This window comes from Microplitis mediator, chromosome 7, assembly GCF_029852145.1.
Source record: "Microplitis mediator isolate UGA2020A chromosome 7, iyMicMedi2.1, whole genome shotgun sequence".
Classification (NCBI taxonomy): Eukaryota; Metazoa; Arthropoda; class Insecta; order Hymenoptera; family Braconidae; genus Microplitis; species Microplitis mediator.
Genome location: NC_079975.1, coordinates 3695909 through 3715124, shown reverse-complemented (window position 1 = coordinate 3715124; position 19216 = coordinate 3695909). Strand labels below are relative to the sequence as shown.

At 28.3% G+C, this 19216-nt stretch overlaps 1 protein-coding gene across 2 annotated transcripts in view; it reads right to left on the bottom strand.

The window, feature by feature from the left end:
- Positions 1 to 1858: 1858 nt before the first annotated feature.
- The window catches only part of LOC130672334 (homeobox protein 2), a 30964-nt gene continuing 13606 nt past the window's right edge, over positions 1859 to 19216 (bottom strand). For both annotated transcript variants that reach the window (XM_057476864.1, XM_057476865.1), the window contains exons 2-8: positions 13268 to 13391; positions 12605 to 12814; positions 8496 to 8609; positions 8214 to 8347; positions 7989 to 8139; positions 6174 to 6763; positions 1859 to 5227 (exon numbers count right to left, since the gene is read on the bottom strand). In XM_057476864.1, the coding sequence (XP_057332847.1) occupies positions 2663 to 5227; positions 6174 to 6763; positions 7989 to 8139; positions 8214 to 8347; positions 8496 to 8609; positions 12605 to 12814; positions 13268 to 13376 (3873 nt within the window). In that variant the 5' untranslated portion in view covers positions 13377 to 13391 and the 3' untranslated portion in view covers positions 1859 to 2662. The remainder of the gene's footprint in view (positions 5228 to 6173; positions 6764 to 7988; positions 8140 to 8213; positions 8348 to 8495; positions 8610 to 12604; positions 12815 to 13267; positions 13392 to 19216) is intronic.

Below are 19216 nucleotides of genomic sequence, written 5' to 3'. Positions count from 1 at the left end.
CTCGACGCTCGCGATTACAGTTCCGTAGTTGTGTGAATAAAATAAATGCGTAGTTCACTTAATTAGTGTTATTAAGTAGATAAATAATTAATTTCAAATGTTTTTATGATAAATAAAGTTAAATTGTGATTAAAATGAAGTGTTAAGTGCAGTGAAAGTGAAAAGTGTAAAGTGTTACTTATAACCTCCATTAGTTTGAGTCATTTTTTAAAAGTTTCTTTTTTGTTAGTGCGCGAGTTTTATTACATAGTAAAAGTGTTTATTTAAATTCAGTGAGTGTGTGTGTAAAGTAAATTTTTTTTTTAAATTGAAATCAAAATCGTGGAGATTATTTACGGTCAATGGTGGTGAGAGTAGACAATATCGGGTTTTTTAAATTTTTAAATGAATGATACTAAAATTAGTCGACGTCTAATAATTTTTGGATTCTTTTAGAAACGATAAATTATAAAAAAAAAAAAATTTCAAGAAATTGCACCTATAGTTTTTTTAATTTTCTACATGTGCATATTTTTATTTTTATTTTTTTTTTTTTTTAACTCATACAAATAATTTAGTTGTACATTTTCAAATTTTTTTTTTTTAATAATTGTGATACTGAAATTATGCTGACGCCTGATAATTTTTGGATCTTTATAGAAACGGTAAATTATAAAAAAAAAAATTATTTTAAATAATTGCACTCATAGTTTTTTAAATTTTCTACGTGTGCATATTTTTAGTTTTCCTTTTTTTTTTAATTTATTTGTTGGAAAACAGATCCACAAATTATTAATTGTCTGCTAACTTCAGGATCATTAATAATTAGGAATTTATATTAAATATTTATTTAAAAAGAAAAAAATTGTCGGATGTTCGCTACTTTCAGTATCGTAACGGTAGAAAAAACTTAACGATTCTGAGGATTAAACAATTAATAAAAAAAAATGAATACTAATTAGACTATAAATAATTCATAATTGAGAACATAAATTTTCGTTTAAAATTTTTCTATAAGAGATTTTTCGATCCAAAACTAATGAAGAGTACGGACATGAGTCACCTGAAAACGTGAGTTAATTTTTTTTTGTCTTAAATAAATAACTTTTTTTTTTTAATCAAACCGAAGTAAAATAGTAGGGAGGCATAGTAGGGAAATAATCAAAAAATAATTAATTATAACACAGGTTTATTAAAATTCATTCTATAAAATTTACATTAAAATTTTTTAAACCATCACCATTTAACCCAGCATATAGGAGAGAAATTATTTAAATTATTTATAATTTCTCAATCCCAATATCCAATAAACACAACAATTATTTTGTTGTTTTTATTGAAACATAAATTTAAAAAAATATTAATTCTTACGTATAAAATAAATATTAAGTACAGTAAATAATAATAATAATTTTCAAAATATAAAAAACATAATTAGATTAAACATAACATTAATTAAAGGAAACAATAAACTTTTGGCAGGTACGTGCAAGCGTGCGCTTTTGTTTATAAAAAAATTAATTAATAAAAAAACAAAAGTCTTATATTTATTGATTTATAAATAAAACGAGTAACGATGCGTAATAAATTATAAAATTTTCTATACTATAATTATTTAAAAAAATTATTGCGAATAAATTAATTAAATTATCAAACATAAAAATTAATAACGTAATTAACTTTTTAAATCCCAGTCTAGTCATCATTTAAGTCACGAGTGTGAATGTAGCAGACATCAGACAAATTTGAAATTATTAATAAATAGAGTAAATAATTAATAAGATAAAATTTTTGAAAAATGCGCATTTAAAAATTTAAAAATTAATAAGTGCATTTTTTATAAATAATATTTTTTAAATTATTTACTCTATTTATTTATAATTTCAAATTTATCTGATGTCTGCTACATTCACACTCATTTAAGTCTATTAAATTCACAGTAATATTTAAAAAAAAAATCTAATACCTTTTCGGCAAGATATCTTTTACTTTTTTTTAAATGCTTAACAAAATATATATTATTTTATATAACAAGTATCAATTATCAACTCATTATTTACAAAAATAGAGACTAGAACAGTCATTTTAAATTAATTTATTACAACATAAATATATTAATTATTCTAATTATTGCACCGTCGGCCTTAAGACATTTTTCAAGTGTCTAATTATTAAAATTAAATTATTAATTAACTTAAAGTTTAATATTTATTCAATTAAATATTTTAATAAATTAGTACCCGGTTAACGAACTTGTAAATAAATTTTTTTTCTGAACTATTAAGAAAAAAAATTAACTAAAAAAAAAAGTCATCAAAGTAGTCTAGGAGCAAAATTTCGAAACTTGATCCCACTATTTAAAGTCAATTTATAATCATTAATTAATTAAATTTATTTAAAAATACGCGGGCTCTTATTTAATTTTATTAGAAATTAATTCGTACATTTGACAAGTTGTCAAAATTTTTCGTAATGAATTTTGCATGGCCCTAATTACCCCTTAGTGTCTATGTTTCCCCTATGTACAATTTTTCAAAAAATTTCTGGAAGCCCATTTTGCCGCCTTTTCTTTCAAAGCTTAAAAATTGAATTATTTTTTTTGTAGCCGATGATATTTAAAAAATTTCAGTATTTGATAGTTTGATATTTTTCTTAACTACAAATGACCTTAATAATAAACAACTTAAAGTACTAAACTATTTCTACCTCCGTGAGGTAAAACAGTTACAAAACTTTCATTTTCACTATCACTATTATTAAAATTATGCCCTTCAATTTCATTGATAGAAAAATTATTACTCTTAGTACAGTTTGTGAAATCAACCCCCGAGTCATAACTTTTACACTGATTACTATTCAATTTACGAAAATTCCCAAAGAAAACACTGTCAGTGTCGACACTTTCAGCGCCACTTTCACTCTCGGCGCCGTCACAAATTGACTCGTTTTCATCCGTCTCTGAGACGCTGCCGAACTCATACTTCAACAATTGTTTATTAGATCCATTACTGTCTGTACTGCTTAAATAACCGCTATCCTCAACTTTACCCGTAAAATTTTTAAAATTCTTCTTCACTCCCAATCCTCTTGCTAAATCACGCCGGTACTTATCTTTCGTCCCTACGTAATTGTCATTATTTACGACAGGAGAACATCCACTGGCCGTAGGGTTACCCGTATCAGTTAAACTCCTGTCCAAAACGTTTTTTGAACAATCTGTTAATTTCTTACCACTATTGCAAACTATCTCTAATGATTTTGCCTGCGTCACTTCTTCAGGCGGCAGGGGTACAACATCCGGTTGATTTTGCTTGCGCTGTCTTCTCGCTTGTCTCAAATCCGGGGTTAAATACTTCTTATTTTTACACGAATTCTGGCCATTCAATGAACTAGTATTAACTAAATTATCGTCAACAGCCAAACGCAGTCTAGCTTCATAAATTTCTCTTAGACTTCCGTATCCACGATTCAATGAATTACTGCTGTTACAATTACTACTATTATTATTATTATCTAAATTAGACTCGTCCCGAAAACTTCCTTTGCTACGTAGCAAAATTTGGGAGGGACGTTCCAGTGAATCGACATAAATTTCATTGTTTATTTCTTTGTTATCATAAATAACGTCGCCGTTTATTTTTAATTTCATTGGCTTACGATCCAATGTATCAGGTTCGTACTCAGATTCGTCATATTTAACATAATTGTCCGGTGAATCTTGAACTTTTATTGTTAAATGTCCTGGTTGTTCGGGCTCATAACTTATTTCCGGTCCAGAGTCATCGCTATTTGCTGGACTGGCATAGCCGTCATTGACATAAACTTCACTTACTAATGAGTAGCCTTCATTGCGTGATATCAACTCGGGTAAATTATTGTAATAATTTTTACGTTTTACCTCATTATCATTATTATTATTTTTTTTATCGTTATTATTATTATTATTATTATTATTGTTGTTATTATTATTATTATTACTATTATTATTATTATTATCCTTATCATCATTATTATCATTATTTTGTTTCTTAAAATTATTATCGCCATTTAATTTCAACTGTTTATTCAATAAATTTGATTCTAATTGACGTTTTTGAGTTCTCTCAAGACTATCGACTTCATAATCGATATCCAAAAACTTTCGTTCCAATTTATTGTTATGATTGTCCAATTTAACATCAACCATTTCTTTAATGACAGCGTCCATTATTTTTTTAGCTTGTAATTTTGAATTTGGGAGTTCGTTGATCATATCCGGCAATAATTGGACCGTAGATGGTGATAATGATGACGAATTAACCGAACATTTGTCTACATTATCTGATGATTTATTGTACGAATTAAACGACTCGAAATGAGTTTTTTCAGAACTACCGTCAGGTGAAAAACGCCTTTCATTATTTATTTTGTTCAGCTCAATTTGACTCTCCATTGCTGCATTTTCTTCCATTTGTTTTATGAATGAATTTTCAATAGCTTTTCTAACTTTGTCGTTTATCGTATTGTCAACTTCGTTTATTGTTTTTATTTTCTTGTCAAATAGAGTGCATTTGCGTGTGCGACAGTACCGATCGTAATTAGTGTCTTCGAACATTGATTTTGTTGAACGTTTTGATATACTGTGCTGGCTATTTTGGTCATCATCACATTCACTGAGCGCAATATTTTGAAAAGTTCGCAGCATTGGCGGGTCTTTCCATGTCGCTAATGAATTTCTGTTGCTGGTATTGTGCCTCGGTATGTCATTTAAATATTCTAAGCTACGGGTAAACACACGCGTGTTGTCGTGCAGCAATTGGTTCTTATTGTAACTATTGTGATTATAATGACTATGATTATTGTTATTTGAGTCAAATGATTTACGCCGCGACTGTGATGGCGGTTTAATGTCCTCTAACCACGCACGTACGCGGCTGTCACCAGCGACTGGACGTAAATTGTCATCAGGTAAATTCAGTAATGGTAAATTATTACTACTATTATGATTATTATTGTTAGATATGTGTCGAGTATCTAGACAACCGGGACAACCAGTACATTTTTGTGATTTCCGTGATTTTGTTACCGAACTTTGGATTGATGAAGCCGCGCGTTTATTTGAAGTACTGCATTTATCTGAATTGGTACCGTCTTCTTCGGGAATTTTAGTAAGTGTCGGTATGAAACGTTTCGCTGTCAATTTATGCTTCGCTATGGATATCACTTCACGGATTTTTAGAATAAATTCGATGGCTGCGGGCGGTGGGGCCTTGAAAAAAAAAATTTTATTAGTTTATTTGAGTAAAAGTGAAATTTATCATAAATTTTATTGCCAAAAAGTTTTTATATATATTTTGATTCATGATAACTTATAAAATGATCGATTTATTTCGATGAGACAACCAGTGATTACAGATTCAATAAATTTATTTTAATTTGTGATTTAAATAATTTGTTTTTCGCGCGTATATTTATTAACTGTTTTTCCCCTTTGAAAAATCACCCAGAATATCATACACCCCGGATATACTTTTGAAATATTTTTATTTTAATGCTGTCTATTTTAGTAAGACGGGGCAAAATTGTCCCCTTAAGAAAAAATTATTTTTGTTAAAATTTATAAGACTGACTTTGATTTTAAAATCTTCTGCAATAAATTTGAAGTGGCCCAAATTGCCCCATCATATCCATGTTACCTCTCCGAATAATTTTTAAAAATAAAACTTTGAGGCCCATAAAATGATCGATTATAAAATGATCGATTTATTTCGATGAGACAGCCAGTGATTACAGATTAAATAAATTTATTTTAATCTATGATTTAAATAATTTTTTTTTCGCGCGTATATTTATTAATAATTATTCTTCCCCTTTGAAGCACCACAAAGAATATTATACACCCCAGATATCATTCTTTCAAGATAACTTTAAAAAAATTTGTATTTTTTGCTGTCCATTTTAGTAAAGCGGGGCAAAATTTCCCCTTAAGAAAAAATTATTTTTGTAAAAATTTGTAGGACTGACTTTGATTTTTAAAATTTCTGCAATAAATTTGAAGTGGCCCAAACTGCCCCACCATATCCATGTTACCTCTCCGAATAATTTTTAAAATAAAATTTTGAAGCCCATTTTGGTTTCTTATAACCCAGTAGTAAATGCAATTTTCATAATTTCGATTTACGACTCCACATTTATCTAATTATTTATTTACTTACCAAAAGTAATTGTCGATCGAAGTAAGCTGGATTGAAATATAATTTCCTACGTTGAATACCGGGTAATACGGCCATATCGAGTTGCTGATGATGAAATTGTTGCTGAAATTGATTGAGAGTCTCAGCTGTCTCAACAATGCGCACATCTTCTTCAGGTAAACGTTCAGCGATTATCGATGATGAAGATGATGAACCAATTATCGACTCGTTAGTTTGTTCAATGAACATCATATGCGGATGTATTACCGCGGATGTAACTTTCTCAAATCCGGTGTCAGTATCAACTGGATTGTACTCTTCGCCAACGGGATCACTCGTTTCACTATGAAGGCTGTTGCTGTCGCTTTCGAAGTGCCGATTTAATAGAGGATTATTTTTAATTAATCCGGTGGCTTCGCGATTTGGAATAGTGAGTTCCGGATCCAAGGCATTTCTTTTTCGACGTGATTTACGGCTATGCAAGTAAAGAGATACACTTGCGATGTATATTAAGGCTAAGAGAAGCGTAGAAATTCCTATTGCGATGTATTCTGCTGTTGAGAGACCTTGATTTGATTGTCCGGTCGAGATAAATGAGACTTCTCGAATATCTGGAATTTTTTTTTATTTAAATGTGGAATTGACTTAATGAGCAGACAGAGTTCGTGCTCAATTTACACCAATTATTAAAAAATAAATGTTTTACTTGGAATTATAAAATTAGGATTCAATTTTGAAAATGGAAATTTTTATTATTAAAAGTTTAGTACAGTAGGACCTCGTTATAAAACTAGCTCGGGGCTGTAGGGGAAAAATTCTTGGAATTGAGGTACTCCCACTATTGTGCTTGAAAGCGTTTGCGCCCAAACCTCGCTATAAGACTATCGCCGTTTTGCATTTTATTTATGTATTCGGTTTTCAACTCTACTCTATTATACAGTGTATCTATTTTATATGTAATCATTCATCATCAAATAGAATTTTTCGTTTTTTTCTGTTAATTAATTATGTGATACCACGAACTTTTAAGTATTCTTTATGAAAATAAATTATTTAATCTAAAATCTTTATGTACACTGTAAAAAATTCGCGGAGTGAATGCGGATTAAATCCGGAGTGAATGCGGAGTGAATGAGTTTTTAATTATTCACTTCCCTCGGAGTGAAATTCACTCCGCAGGGGCGTTTTAAAAATATTATAAATAAAATATAACTCCACGCGCGCACACACGTGCACACACACACGCACATATTCGCACACACCCGAACACACGCACGCATACACACGCAAACAAATATTCGCGCACATACGCACACACACACGCACACATTTGCACACTCGCACGCGCACACACAGACACTCGCACTTGCACACACACGCTGTTTAATAATTTAATATAAATTTTAAAACTCCGGACTGGAGTGAATTCGGAGTGAAATAAAATCCGCATCACTCCGAGATCACTCCGCTAAAAAAAAACTCCCAATTCACTCCGCATGCGGAGTGATTTTTTTTTAAATTCCGGAACTCCGAGTGGCGGAGTGAATCCGGAGTGAATTCGGATTTTTTACAGTGTATGTACATTTTATCTCTATTTTAGTCGTAATTGTCGTTAGTCTTATAGCGAGGTTTCGGCACAAAACTTGTATTGAGTTGTTGGTGGGGGAAGCGTTCCGAGCGAGTTTCAACAAATTGAGGGAAAGAGTCTTATAACGCGTAGTCTTATAACGAGGTCCTTCTGTATTTAGTGATCATAAAATGATTTGAATCATTTTTTTTTGTAAAAATATTTACTTTAGTGTCAAATAAATTATAAAAAAAAAAATAATAACTTACTACTTTTTGATGGTGAACCCGCTACTCTAAACGCGACGCAAGGTGTAAAAACACCTGGATTAGTTGAATTTGGTGAAGCATCTCTACAAACTAATTTAACCGCAATTAATTTACCTTCTGCCGACTCTCTTAAGCCGCCTTCGCCAATCCACTGTAGAAAAATAATATTAGTTTTAATAGTAATTGAATTTTTGAAAGCTCTTCTAATTAATTAAATTAAATTACCTGTAAAAATGTTCTGTTTTGATCTTTGAAAAGACGAAACGGCGATTCCGTACTCGATAAATTTCTGAATTCCGACCAACCTGATTTACCAAGTTGCTGAGCGCCAGCGATACCACATACTGGAGTCGTAACACCTGTAACGCATTAGTATTGTACACAGCCGTTTTGTAATATTACGTTGTATGTACGCTCAGTTATATTAGTAGTAGGTTAACGTATATATAATAATGAATGATGAGATATAGCAATTGATTATCTCGTTATTTTCATAAACTCACTTACCCTGAAATTGAATTTCTGCTTGAGGATAAATTATCTGTCCGCGCTGTGGTAAAAATACGTAAGGAATTCTTTCCACTACACCGGTATTGCTGATAAAACCTGTGACTCTGCATTCTGAAAATGACAAATGTTTAGATTTATTTATCCTACATCTTTTTATATTATTATTATTATCATTATTTTATCAATTGACATGTTTATTGTTTTATCTAATCATTATATTAAATCAAATTATATTACAAGTTTGTTGTTGATTAGTTTTATCTTTCAATATTATTTTTAAATTTTATCTTAAATATTTTCAATTGTCAATAAAATTAAGTAATTAATTAAATTAATAAATTTCTTTATACTTTTTTTTTCAGATTTGGAAAAATTCAAACGCCGAGAAAAAATTCGCAGCAAATGTGAGTCAAATTTTTTTTTTCAATGCTAATTTAAATTTTTTATTTTATTTGTGTTGCGTGTTCTGAAATTTTACATCAGAATATTAAATAGGTGCTTAGAATATATAGAAATTTACAAAAGTTTTTGGAATATTTAAAAAATTTAAGAAAATCTGAATCTAGACCTAGATCTCAAATCTAAAAATCTCTCAAAAATTCAATAACTTTCGGGATCATTTCAGAAACTTAAAAAAAAATCTAGGACACTAGTTCTTGACTTTTGGAAAGATTACATGAAATTTGAAATTTCTCTAGGCCATCAGAAAAAAATTAAAAAAGTATCTGAATCATTGGTTAAAATTTAACAACCACTTCGAACATTAAAAAATTTTAGGACCTTCTCTATAGAGAAAAAACGAATTTCGTTCTGATAACAAAAGATGAGATAACAAAAGATTTTATTATAATGACAAACATGATTAGCTTACGGTAACAAATGAATTCGTGTCATAATTAAGAATAAGTCGATTTGTTATAAGACCACATGATATTTATTATAATAATATCGTCGTATTTTAAAGCTGGCATTTGCTACCGTAAGTAATCTTAGCTTATGACTACAAAAATTTTTGTTAATGCTACAAATTCATTCTGTTACTTTAACAAATCAGTTTTTTATTGGGACACAACAGTTTTGTTACAGTTACAAACCATTGCTTGGCCCAACGAAGAATTTGCTAGTATTTGTTACCGTAAGTTATCTTATCTTGTGGTCACAAAAAAATTTTTTCCGTGTAGTATAAAAAAAATATAAGAACCACCACACTGACGCTTGAGTAAAAGCACTATTTAAAAAATTATTTTATATAAATGAATTGCAAATAGTAAAAATGAAAGATAAAATATCAAGTGATTTATCTGTTGGCAAGTTAGTTTAGAATCTGTAGAATCCACAATTTGACATTTGTGATTTACGCTATTACAAGTTTTCCCGTTCCTATTTTTACAAAACATAATTCCAAGTTAAAACTCTTCTAAATGTTAATATAAATAATCTCGAGAGTTTGTAAAGTCTCGCACGGATTTAAACCCTTGAACCCCGACCTCGTGAACTGCACATTCGATCTTTCAGTATGTAAATACCCATATATGTTATATAAATAAACTAGACAACAATTTTTCCGGTTTTTATACAAAAAGTAATGACTCAACTCGCGTTATTAATTGATAGTCTTTTAATGAAAATTTTGGTACACGTTTTATATAGGATTCAAAATTTAATTACAATTTGCCTTGACAATAATTTTCACTGCATTATTTGTGTCCACGTATGTAATCAACCCATGAAATTCAAAACAATAATGTAGGGTTTAATTGTAGCCGTGCATTACATTGTATTCTATCATCAGATCACGAGTTTCAATTTAACTTATAATGTCACTTTTCAATTCATATGAAGTTTATTATCTTGAATTTTTTTTCTCGGGATTATATCATCAAGGGTAAGACATACATAGTTGTAAATATATCTCACGTCCTTTTCATTAGTTACTTTATTCTTGAAATTGTAAGTTGTAATGTTATATTAGTGGTGGTAAAGTACAAAGTATATATAGAATTTAATGGAAATTCACGCTCTTGATGTCCACGACATGTCCATCTTAAATTGTTTCATTATGTCCAGCTGCAGTTGCTAAGTTCAGAGAAGGATTATTAGTCATATATATGTATACTAATGTGGTTTTCATACGTGGTATTATTGTTATTGTTATAATTATTATTATTTTACTCTTGTGTGCTGGACCTAATAAGGAGATGGACGTGTATATATTATTTTCGCATGACCTTTGACTTTTTATTTACATTAATCTTTTCTCTGGATTATAATCGCGGTTATTTATTTTAAAAATTTTTACAACTTGTAATGACTCACTATAATTATTTTAGTGTTAATGATTTATTTAAATATTTATATATGTATATAAATATTTATTTTTAAATTTAGTAATTGAATTGACGGTTTTTTCTCGTTAAAGTCAATAAAAAAAAAGTTTTAATTATTTATAAATATTTTGTTGGCAAATAATTATAACTTTCTATGACAGTGAAAGCAATGAAATTTTTTGTTTTTTTATTGACAAACTCAATATTAATTCAAAAATTCATACAATTTTTCAAAGTTTTGAGAGCCAAATTTTAAAATAAATTTTTCCATTGGAAGTAATTTAATTTTTTTAATTTCCGTGTAAAAAAAATTGTTGAAAAAAGGTTAAAAAAGTGTTGACTATTCTAATCTTCAAAACTTGACACAATGACGAACTTTTTTTAAACGATTTTCAAACTTTTAAAAATGCACAGAAAAAATCAATTGACTTCATACTACAAATTAACATTTTGCAGTTAGTTAGTTAGAAAAAACGGATTTCGAACTATTTCTGAAAATTTTTCGCTTAATTATAGTTTCATTAATTTTTTTTACGCGTTTACTTTTTCTTAGACCCTTGATACTTATTTTTACTTCATTATGCTGCGTCCATTAAAATTGAAAAATCGAAAATTAGGGTCAAAGTCGGCCCTCAAAAAAATTTCGGATTTGATATTTTTTATTCTTTACACGTATGATATTTGCAAATAACTATAAAACAATTGTATTTTAATAATATAAAAGTCATTTTAATAGTCTGCTGCGATAAAACTTTAAAACGTAATTTTATTATCTTTAATTTTCTTAATAAATTATATTTAATGAACAATTTTGGTGGTCTATTTTAGTCCTCACTATATAAGAAATTTCGATAAGCTTATTATCCGTCCGAATTTATTAGCGTATAGAAAATTTTGCGGGGCCCACTTTGCCCCCATATTTTTCGAAGTTTTGAAAATTTTAAGGGGCCTACTTTGCCCCCTCCTCCCCTATTAGGACATTGATTGATTTTTCCCTGAATTTTAAAAAGTTTAAAAAAAGTTCGTCGTTGTGTCACGTTTTGAAGCTTAGAATAATCAACACTTTTTTAACAATTTTTTCTACACAGGTCAAAACGTCTAATTTTTAAAATATATCACTAACAAAAAAAAAATTCATTTGATTATTAATATCAAAAGTGAGTGAGTAGACAATTGAGAAAGTGGACACTAAAAGTTATTCATTAAAAAATTAAGTTTATTCTTCTTTGAAATTTTCTCTTTTTTCGGGCCTATGAATAAAAGTGCCGACGATAAATATATATTATAAATAAATGTGCAATTAAATTGGAAAGTTCATCAATCAACCCCCTGTATATAAATTCGGTAATAATGGGCGTCTCATACAGTTTCTGAATTGCAAATAAGTGATAATTAACTCGTCTTAGGACCGAGTTTAACGTCTGGTTAATTTACGCGGTGAAATTTTTTTCTTCCTTTATTATAAAGTATCTCCACTTACATATATATCTTTCGAATCTTACTGGACATTTCGACCCAATTATTTAAATGAATTCATTTTTATTTTTTTTCTTTAAAAATATATCACACTGGATTAAAAAAATTCAAATTACTTGACTGTAAAAAATATTTTTACTTATAATTGAATGGTTAAATTGAACATTTAAATTATCTCAGTGATTGGTCACTTAAGTGCTCTCGTCTCGTTACTTTCGGCGTATTGCGTGATGCAATTAAATAAAAATACAAAAATATTTTCTTAAAATTTAAAGTCAAAGTAAATTAATGGTAATGACTTACCGTGAATATCGCTCACGCAAATATTTAAGTCCTCACGAAAAAGGGGAAGTTCTGATTTGCATTGACAGACACAAGTGATGTTTGTGGTTACTGTTGTTACTGTTGATGTTAATGATGATGAATTAATGCCATCAGATACCTGAGATATTTGTCGTTTGTATGGATTTGCTGTTGCGCTACTGACAACTGTGCACGCAGTCGCACAAGAACCTTAACATTTAAATAAAATATAAGTTTTAGTAAAAATAAAATAATCGCTCTGACTTTAACGGTTTTAATTTATGCGATTTTTTGGTATTTTTTTTCAGTTCTTATTTTAAATTTTAAAAAATTAATAGTTTTATTTTTTCTCAATTCGTGCTTGGAAACAAAAATAGTGAATAAGCTTTAACCAGTTATAGGTGTAAAATATATGTCGACAAAACTCGTATATGTTGAAAAAGATAAATCTTAGATACTTGTTCACACGGTTTTTAAAACAAGTACTTTGCATATTTAACGATATCATTATTCTGAAACAACTAATTTTATAATACCAATACTTAATAATAGTAAAATAAATTTTTTTTTTTTACCTGATGATTTATGAGTCACAAAAAAAAATTTTTAATAGTAGTAACAGTTTACGTGTACGTGTATAAAAATAATGAAATAATAACGAACCTTCGACTGTAAAAATATCGCCATCAATGTGTCGTACAACGGAAATTTCTTGTCCTGATACGGTGATAATTTGTAAGCAGGTCGTAAGCACGAGTAACGATAGAAACATTTTTTTATCGGCATTCTAAAATAAAAAAAAATTATATATATATATATATATAAATATAGATATTAAATACATATGGCAGTTAAATTAACATATCACAGCTTTTTTTTTTTTCTACATATAAAAAGATAAAAAATGTGTATTTGACACTTGTCCAATAGAAAACCGCGAAGATAGTTATACGACTGGACATGATATTTATGATTCGGTGAATCATCTACACGAAGGCAATTTGCCAAAATAAAGATATCTCGTTTATATGTCTCTATACCATATGCAAAACCCGTTATTTTTTAACTCAGATGAGTTTTATTGATTTAACGAGATTGTCAACTTGAAAAATCTATTCCATTCGAGTTTATTAATTTTTATATAAATAATAACTTTTTTTTATCATATAATAAATATTGCAATAAATATCAGATTATTTAAATTAAATCTTTTATTGAAATTTACATCGAATCAGCATAATTATCATTTTTAAAAAAATTGTTTTCATTTTTTGGAAGCCCCCACTCTTTTTAAAAATCGACAGATTAAAGTTGAATTTATAAATAAAATTATAAAACCCCTAATCCTAAAATTGTTAAATTTAAAACTGTACTCCTACATTATTATACTAATTTATATTTCGTACGTAAATGTCTCGGACGTCATTGGCCATCGACTGGCAAACTTACGTAATTTCATGAATAAAAAAAAAATTCTCTAAATTTCTTTAGTATTTCCGGTATTAAAATAATTTTTTTATTAAAGTTTTCATAAACTTTCATTTTATTGAAAAAATCGTTGAAAAATGAAAAAAAATTAAAAAAATGAAAACTACGAGGTCAGTGTAGCAATAAACATCCGGACTAGATTTCCACCGTCATATTATGCCTCTATAATACAATTGTCAAGGCGTACGCGGAAGTAACTCCCATATTCTCAATAGTAAAACTACCTGACATTAAATTGAAAAATAAAAAATAAAAATTAAAAACCCGATTTACAGTACTAAGTACTACACGAGGTATGAGCCACAACTGGCATTAATGTGATATAGTCTATAACCGATCTGATGATCTACACACTACACTGTTATCATACCTAATAAGAGAGTCGTTACACATCAACGTGCATAGATTAGAGTAGAGTAGAGTAGAGTATTACTTATTTAGTGCCAATTTTCGTCATCACGTTCCAACAGGATCTCTTTTACAACTGTTATTCAAAGTGTCTTTTATTTGCTATTATCCCATCTGTTGTTTCTCCGGCGTGACCTTGACGAGGTAGAATCTAGTACTCTAATTTTAAAAATATGTTTCATATATTTTTACACATAAACTATTTACCATTCATGCAGAATAATTTAAGAGCCCTCTAGTTATTCTTACATCACTTTTCTAGCGAATTACATTAATCGCATCGGTAAATTCGTTGATGCAGAACAGCACGAGCTCTGCTGGGTTAGCGGTCATATTTTTTATTTTTCGTATATTTTATTTTATTTTAATTTGCGTTTATACTCTTTATCATCGCCTGTATAATTCAAACCACGCCTACGAAAAGAATTATATATTTTTATTTATATCTGATGATGTGTGTGATGTGCAACGGGATCTAACAAGCGGTCCTTCATATCCTTCGTGTCACTTAAAACTACCCACCGACACTTAGTCTCTCAAAAGACCCTAAAGACTTGTTGAAATGAAAGTTTAAACTCCTTTTATACCTCTTAAAATATCTTGGGTTGGTTATATAGGATAAACGTGCGTTTAAAAGGATTTGATGCTACGTAATGATATAAATTATAAACTATGTAGTACGTATTTGTCTTCCGGGAGGATGATTAAGCTGGTGGAAATGCAAAAAAATGGACAACTGATGCAATAATGAAATGGATGGCTAACTGTATTGGGATAAGACTGATGAGACGATTTTTAATCATGTAAGGATGCTCCAAATACGTGAGGATCGGAACCGGGAGGCTACTAATTATCCATTGGATTCCAATGGACATTCGGTTGCGTACTTTTAGGTTTATAATTTTGGACATCATTAAAAGTTGAAAGTTCCTTCAGTTCGGCTGGCGTTTTTTAAGTTTTGATACCTCGTTATAATTGTATATATTGACGAGTTTTTCGCAATCGAGTTTGGTGACAGTATGCCCAATAAAGTCAGTAAAAAATTTTTCGGACTATGAGTTTTAACCTCATCAAAATACCTGCCGAATATTTTACTTACATATTCTCACGTGAGTGATGTAGAGTTTTTTTTCATGCCGGTCTATTTAATGTAATTGATCTGATAAAGCAATAATGAAATTTTTTATCCAAAGGGTTACGGAAACAGATTTTTTAATCCAATTTTTGCTAGTGACTGAGGCCCGAATCGCAAAATGAAAAATTTTTAATGTTTTTTTTTAATTTGGTTGGGGAGAAAAAAATACTTTTTTTTTTTAGAAAAGTAGTTTACAAATTCTCATTTAGTGTAAAAGAGTAAAGAAAAAAAAATTCATTTATTTCATTGAGTGTCAGAAAAAAATAGATGACGTTTCCACTTAGAAAAAATGGTAGAATATTTTTTGGAATTATTCCTGGTTTTAATTGGAAAGTTGCGTAAAAATTTGAGTGTGATTCCGGGTCAAAAATAAAACTTGATTCAGGCTCACTTCAGCTTATTTTCTTTTGAAGTTATCGATTTGCCGACAATTTTTCGATAACATCTCGACTTTTTCGACTTAAATTAAATTTTTTTCAACTTTTTGAACTTTTTTCATCTTAGTTTCAACTTATTTGTATTTTTTGATCTTAGTTTGAACTTATTCGTCTTTACTTCGAGCACGATAGTCATTCACTTTACTTTTGACTTGCTGAACCAAGTCAAAAAAAAGTTATTTATTCGCCGTACTTTCGCCTTTTCATTTAAGTCGAATAAGTCTAAACCAAGTCAATTTCGACTTTTTCGTCTTAAATCGTGACTATAATGTATTTCATATCTCCGTAAAAAAAAGTCGAACTTGTCTTGTGAAAAACGGCTCCAAATTTCGACTCGGTACACCAAGTCTAAATCAAGTTTTATTTTTGACTCGGGATTTCACATATTTTTAGTCATAAAAAATTTTTTTTGGTTTATTGAACTCTTATTTCTTTAATTTTATGTAGAAAGTTTCAGATTAATGTAAATAATGTCAACTTCGTGATTTAATAAATTAATTTTAAAAATATTTAATAAAAGAAAAAGTTATTTGGCCACTTTTGCTAAATAAAAAATTAATTTTTAAATAATTTACATTTTATGAGACGGAAAACATTAAAAAAAATTTTTTAGCCCGATAAATTTAATAATAAAATCCAAGAATCGTAGCAAAACATACAATTATGAACATATTTATTTGACATTTATGCTCACGTCACGCTACCCACCTGTTGAGCTCACCAGGTGATAACAATATAAACTATGAGACAGTAAAAAATATTTTTCTCTCTATTAACCCCAGACAAAAAAATAAAAATTTTTATTTCGTTACTGTTTTTAAAACTGCACACTAAATTAACAATCATTGAATTTTCTGGTTAATAAATAAATAAATAAAGATAATAATTATTATTTAAAAATAAATATAAAAAAATAAGTAAGCAATAAAAAATTAGATATATATCTTAAAGTTGAGCTAAAAGTTTATGGTGTTATTCTCCCGGTTAAACTCAACACTTCCTATATCAATTAAGTTTAACGAGCGTCGTTAGGATGTGCGTAAGATCGTTAAAGGGTAAAAGGAATGTCGTCACGAGAAATGTTTCGCGAAAAGCACGAGGGCGATATCGCGACTATTAAATTTGAAAAAAAAATATTTATCATTTATTTGATTTTTTTGTGGTGAATTAAATCATAAAATAAAAATTGATGGACTAGATATGAAATTTTAAATTAGAATTTTATCTTTATATTGTACTAGAGCCATAAAATTCTTATAATTTTTTATTTTCATAAGCACTCATGTAAATTATTTTTAATCGTTATATCTCTTACACGCGTGCCCGCAATTTAATTAAATGTCCAATAACTTAATTTATTCAAACCGATCGCTTATCGTGTGTAATAAATATTATTTAAAATTTCATTTTAATTAATAATTGGTCAGTTATTTATTTTTTTTTTGCAAAAATAAATAATTTAATTGAAGAAAAAAATTTTTTTTATTTATTAAAATTTTATTATTAAGACACAGCAATAAATTACCTAATGTGTAATTTTCTGGTAGCTGTTAACAAATGACAGTTTTATTACATGTTTTATTTTTGCACCGAGTAAAGAGATAGTACCGTTAAAAAATAGTTGATTAGCTGTAAATCAGTCAGAGGTGATCTATCTTCCAATAGAATTTTATAAATATTTTTTATATTATTATTAATACTCCGTAAATTATTTTTATACACTATCATTAGTTATTTATTGTTTTTAATAATTTATTTTAAGCATAGTGAAAATAATTTTGTCTCTATAAATAATAATTAAAACTGTAAAGAATGAAATATGTTCATTTATTTTTTTTTTTTTCATAATAAATTTATCAGCTGTCACTAATTATGGTAGTAAAATTTTAAATAAAAAAGAAAGTTTGATCAAGAAAAAATTATATAAATAAATCGTAGTATTTTTAGACATGATGTAGAATTTAAATTTTCAATGTAATGGAAAATTATTTAAAAGATCAATCAATAATTTCTATTGTGATTTATAAATTTTAAAGAATGTGAACTGCAATGAGTGATTTAAAATTTTGTGCAAAAATTTTATTTTCGAATAAAATTTTAAGAAAGTAATTTTTGAATTACAAAGTAATTATTATTTTTAATAAAAAATTTAATTGACAGTACACAGTAAAAAACGAATCGTCAAAGTGTAAAAAAAACGTGTGTTAAAATTCTGAGTGTTTAATTTTTAACACTTTTGTGTGTCAATTTAACACACGGTATTTATCTTGTTTGATCTGTCACGATTGATTGATTTTTTAACACACAAAAATGTTATTTTATTTAAAATTAACACTTTTTATATCGATACTGCCATTCTAATACGTCGTATCCCACAAAATTTGACATTTTCACTTTTTTTGAAAAATGGAATCATTGTAACAATGTGCAGCTTATATCAAAACTTTAGAGGTCAAATTGTTTATTGAGTATTTTTAAATCAATATTCTAATATGTCGTATTCCACATGCAGACTTTCGCGCCATTCTAATATGTCGTATCCCACATTCGTATAGGTTCAGTCACGCTTAACATTTTCAATTTTAAGTAAATTTTAAGGAACAATTAACGACATTAATAAGAAGGTAATTATGCATAATTTTTTACTCTTCTTACGGCATACAATTCAAAATTATTTATTCACTACAAATGCCTGTATTTTATGAAAAACATTAAAATAAATTTATAGGTTATACCAATGTAAACATATTACAAATAATTTTGTTTTGCCGACCGTGAAACGTTTTTATCGTCTCCTGAAAAATTTCTCAAATCTGGAATAAGGCATATTAGAATGGCAGTATCGATATGTTACTGTCAAATCGACACACAAAATATGTTAAAAATAATGTCGACCATCACACAAGAATTCTTAGAAAATTTTTACTTTTAACATAAACGTGTGTAACTTTTTTTAACACTCACAAGATGTTAAAATAAATAAATAAGTGTGAAACGTTCGTTTTACACACGATATGTGTTGATTTTGACGAATCCTTTTTTGCTGTGTAAGAAGAATTTTTGAATTTAAATTAATTTTTAAAAGAATTCCATCAAAAATTAACGATAAAAAATTAAATTTTTTTTACTGCTACTGTTATTTAA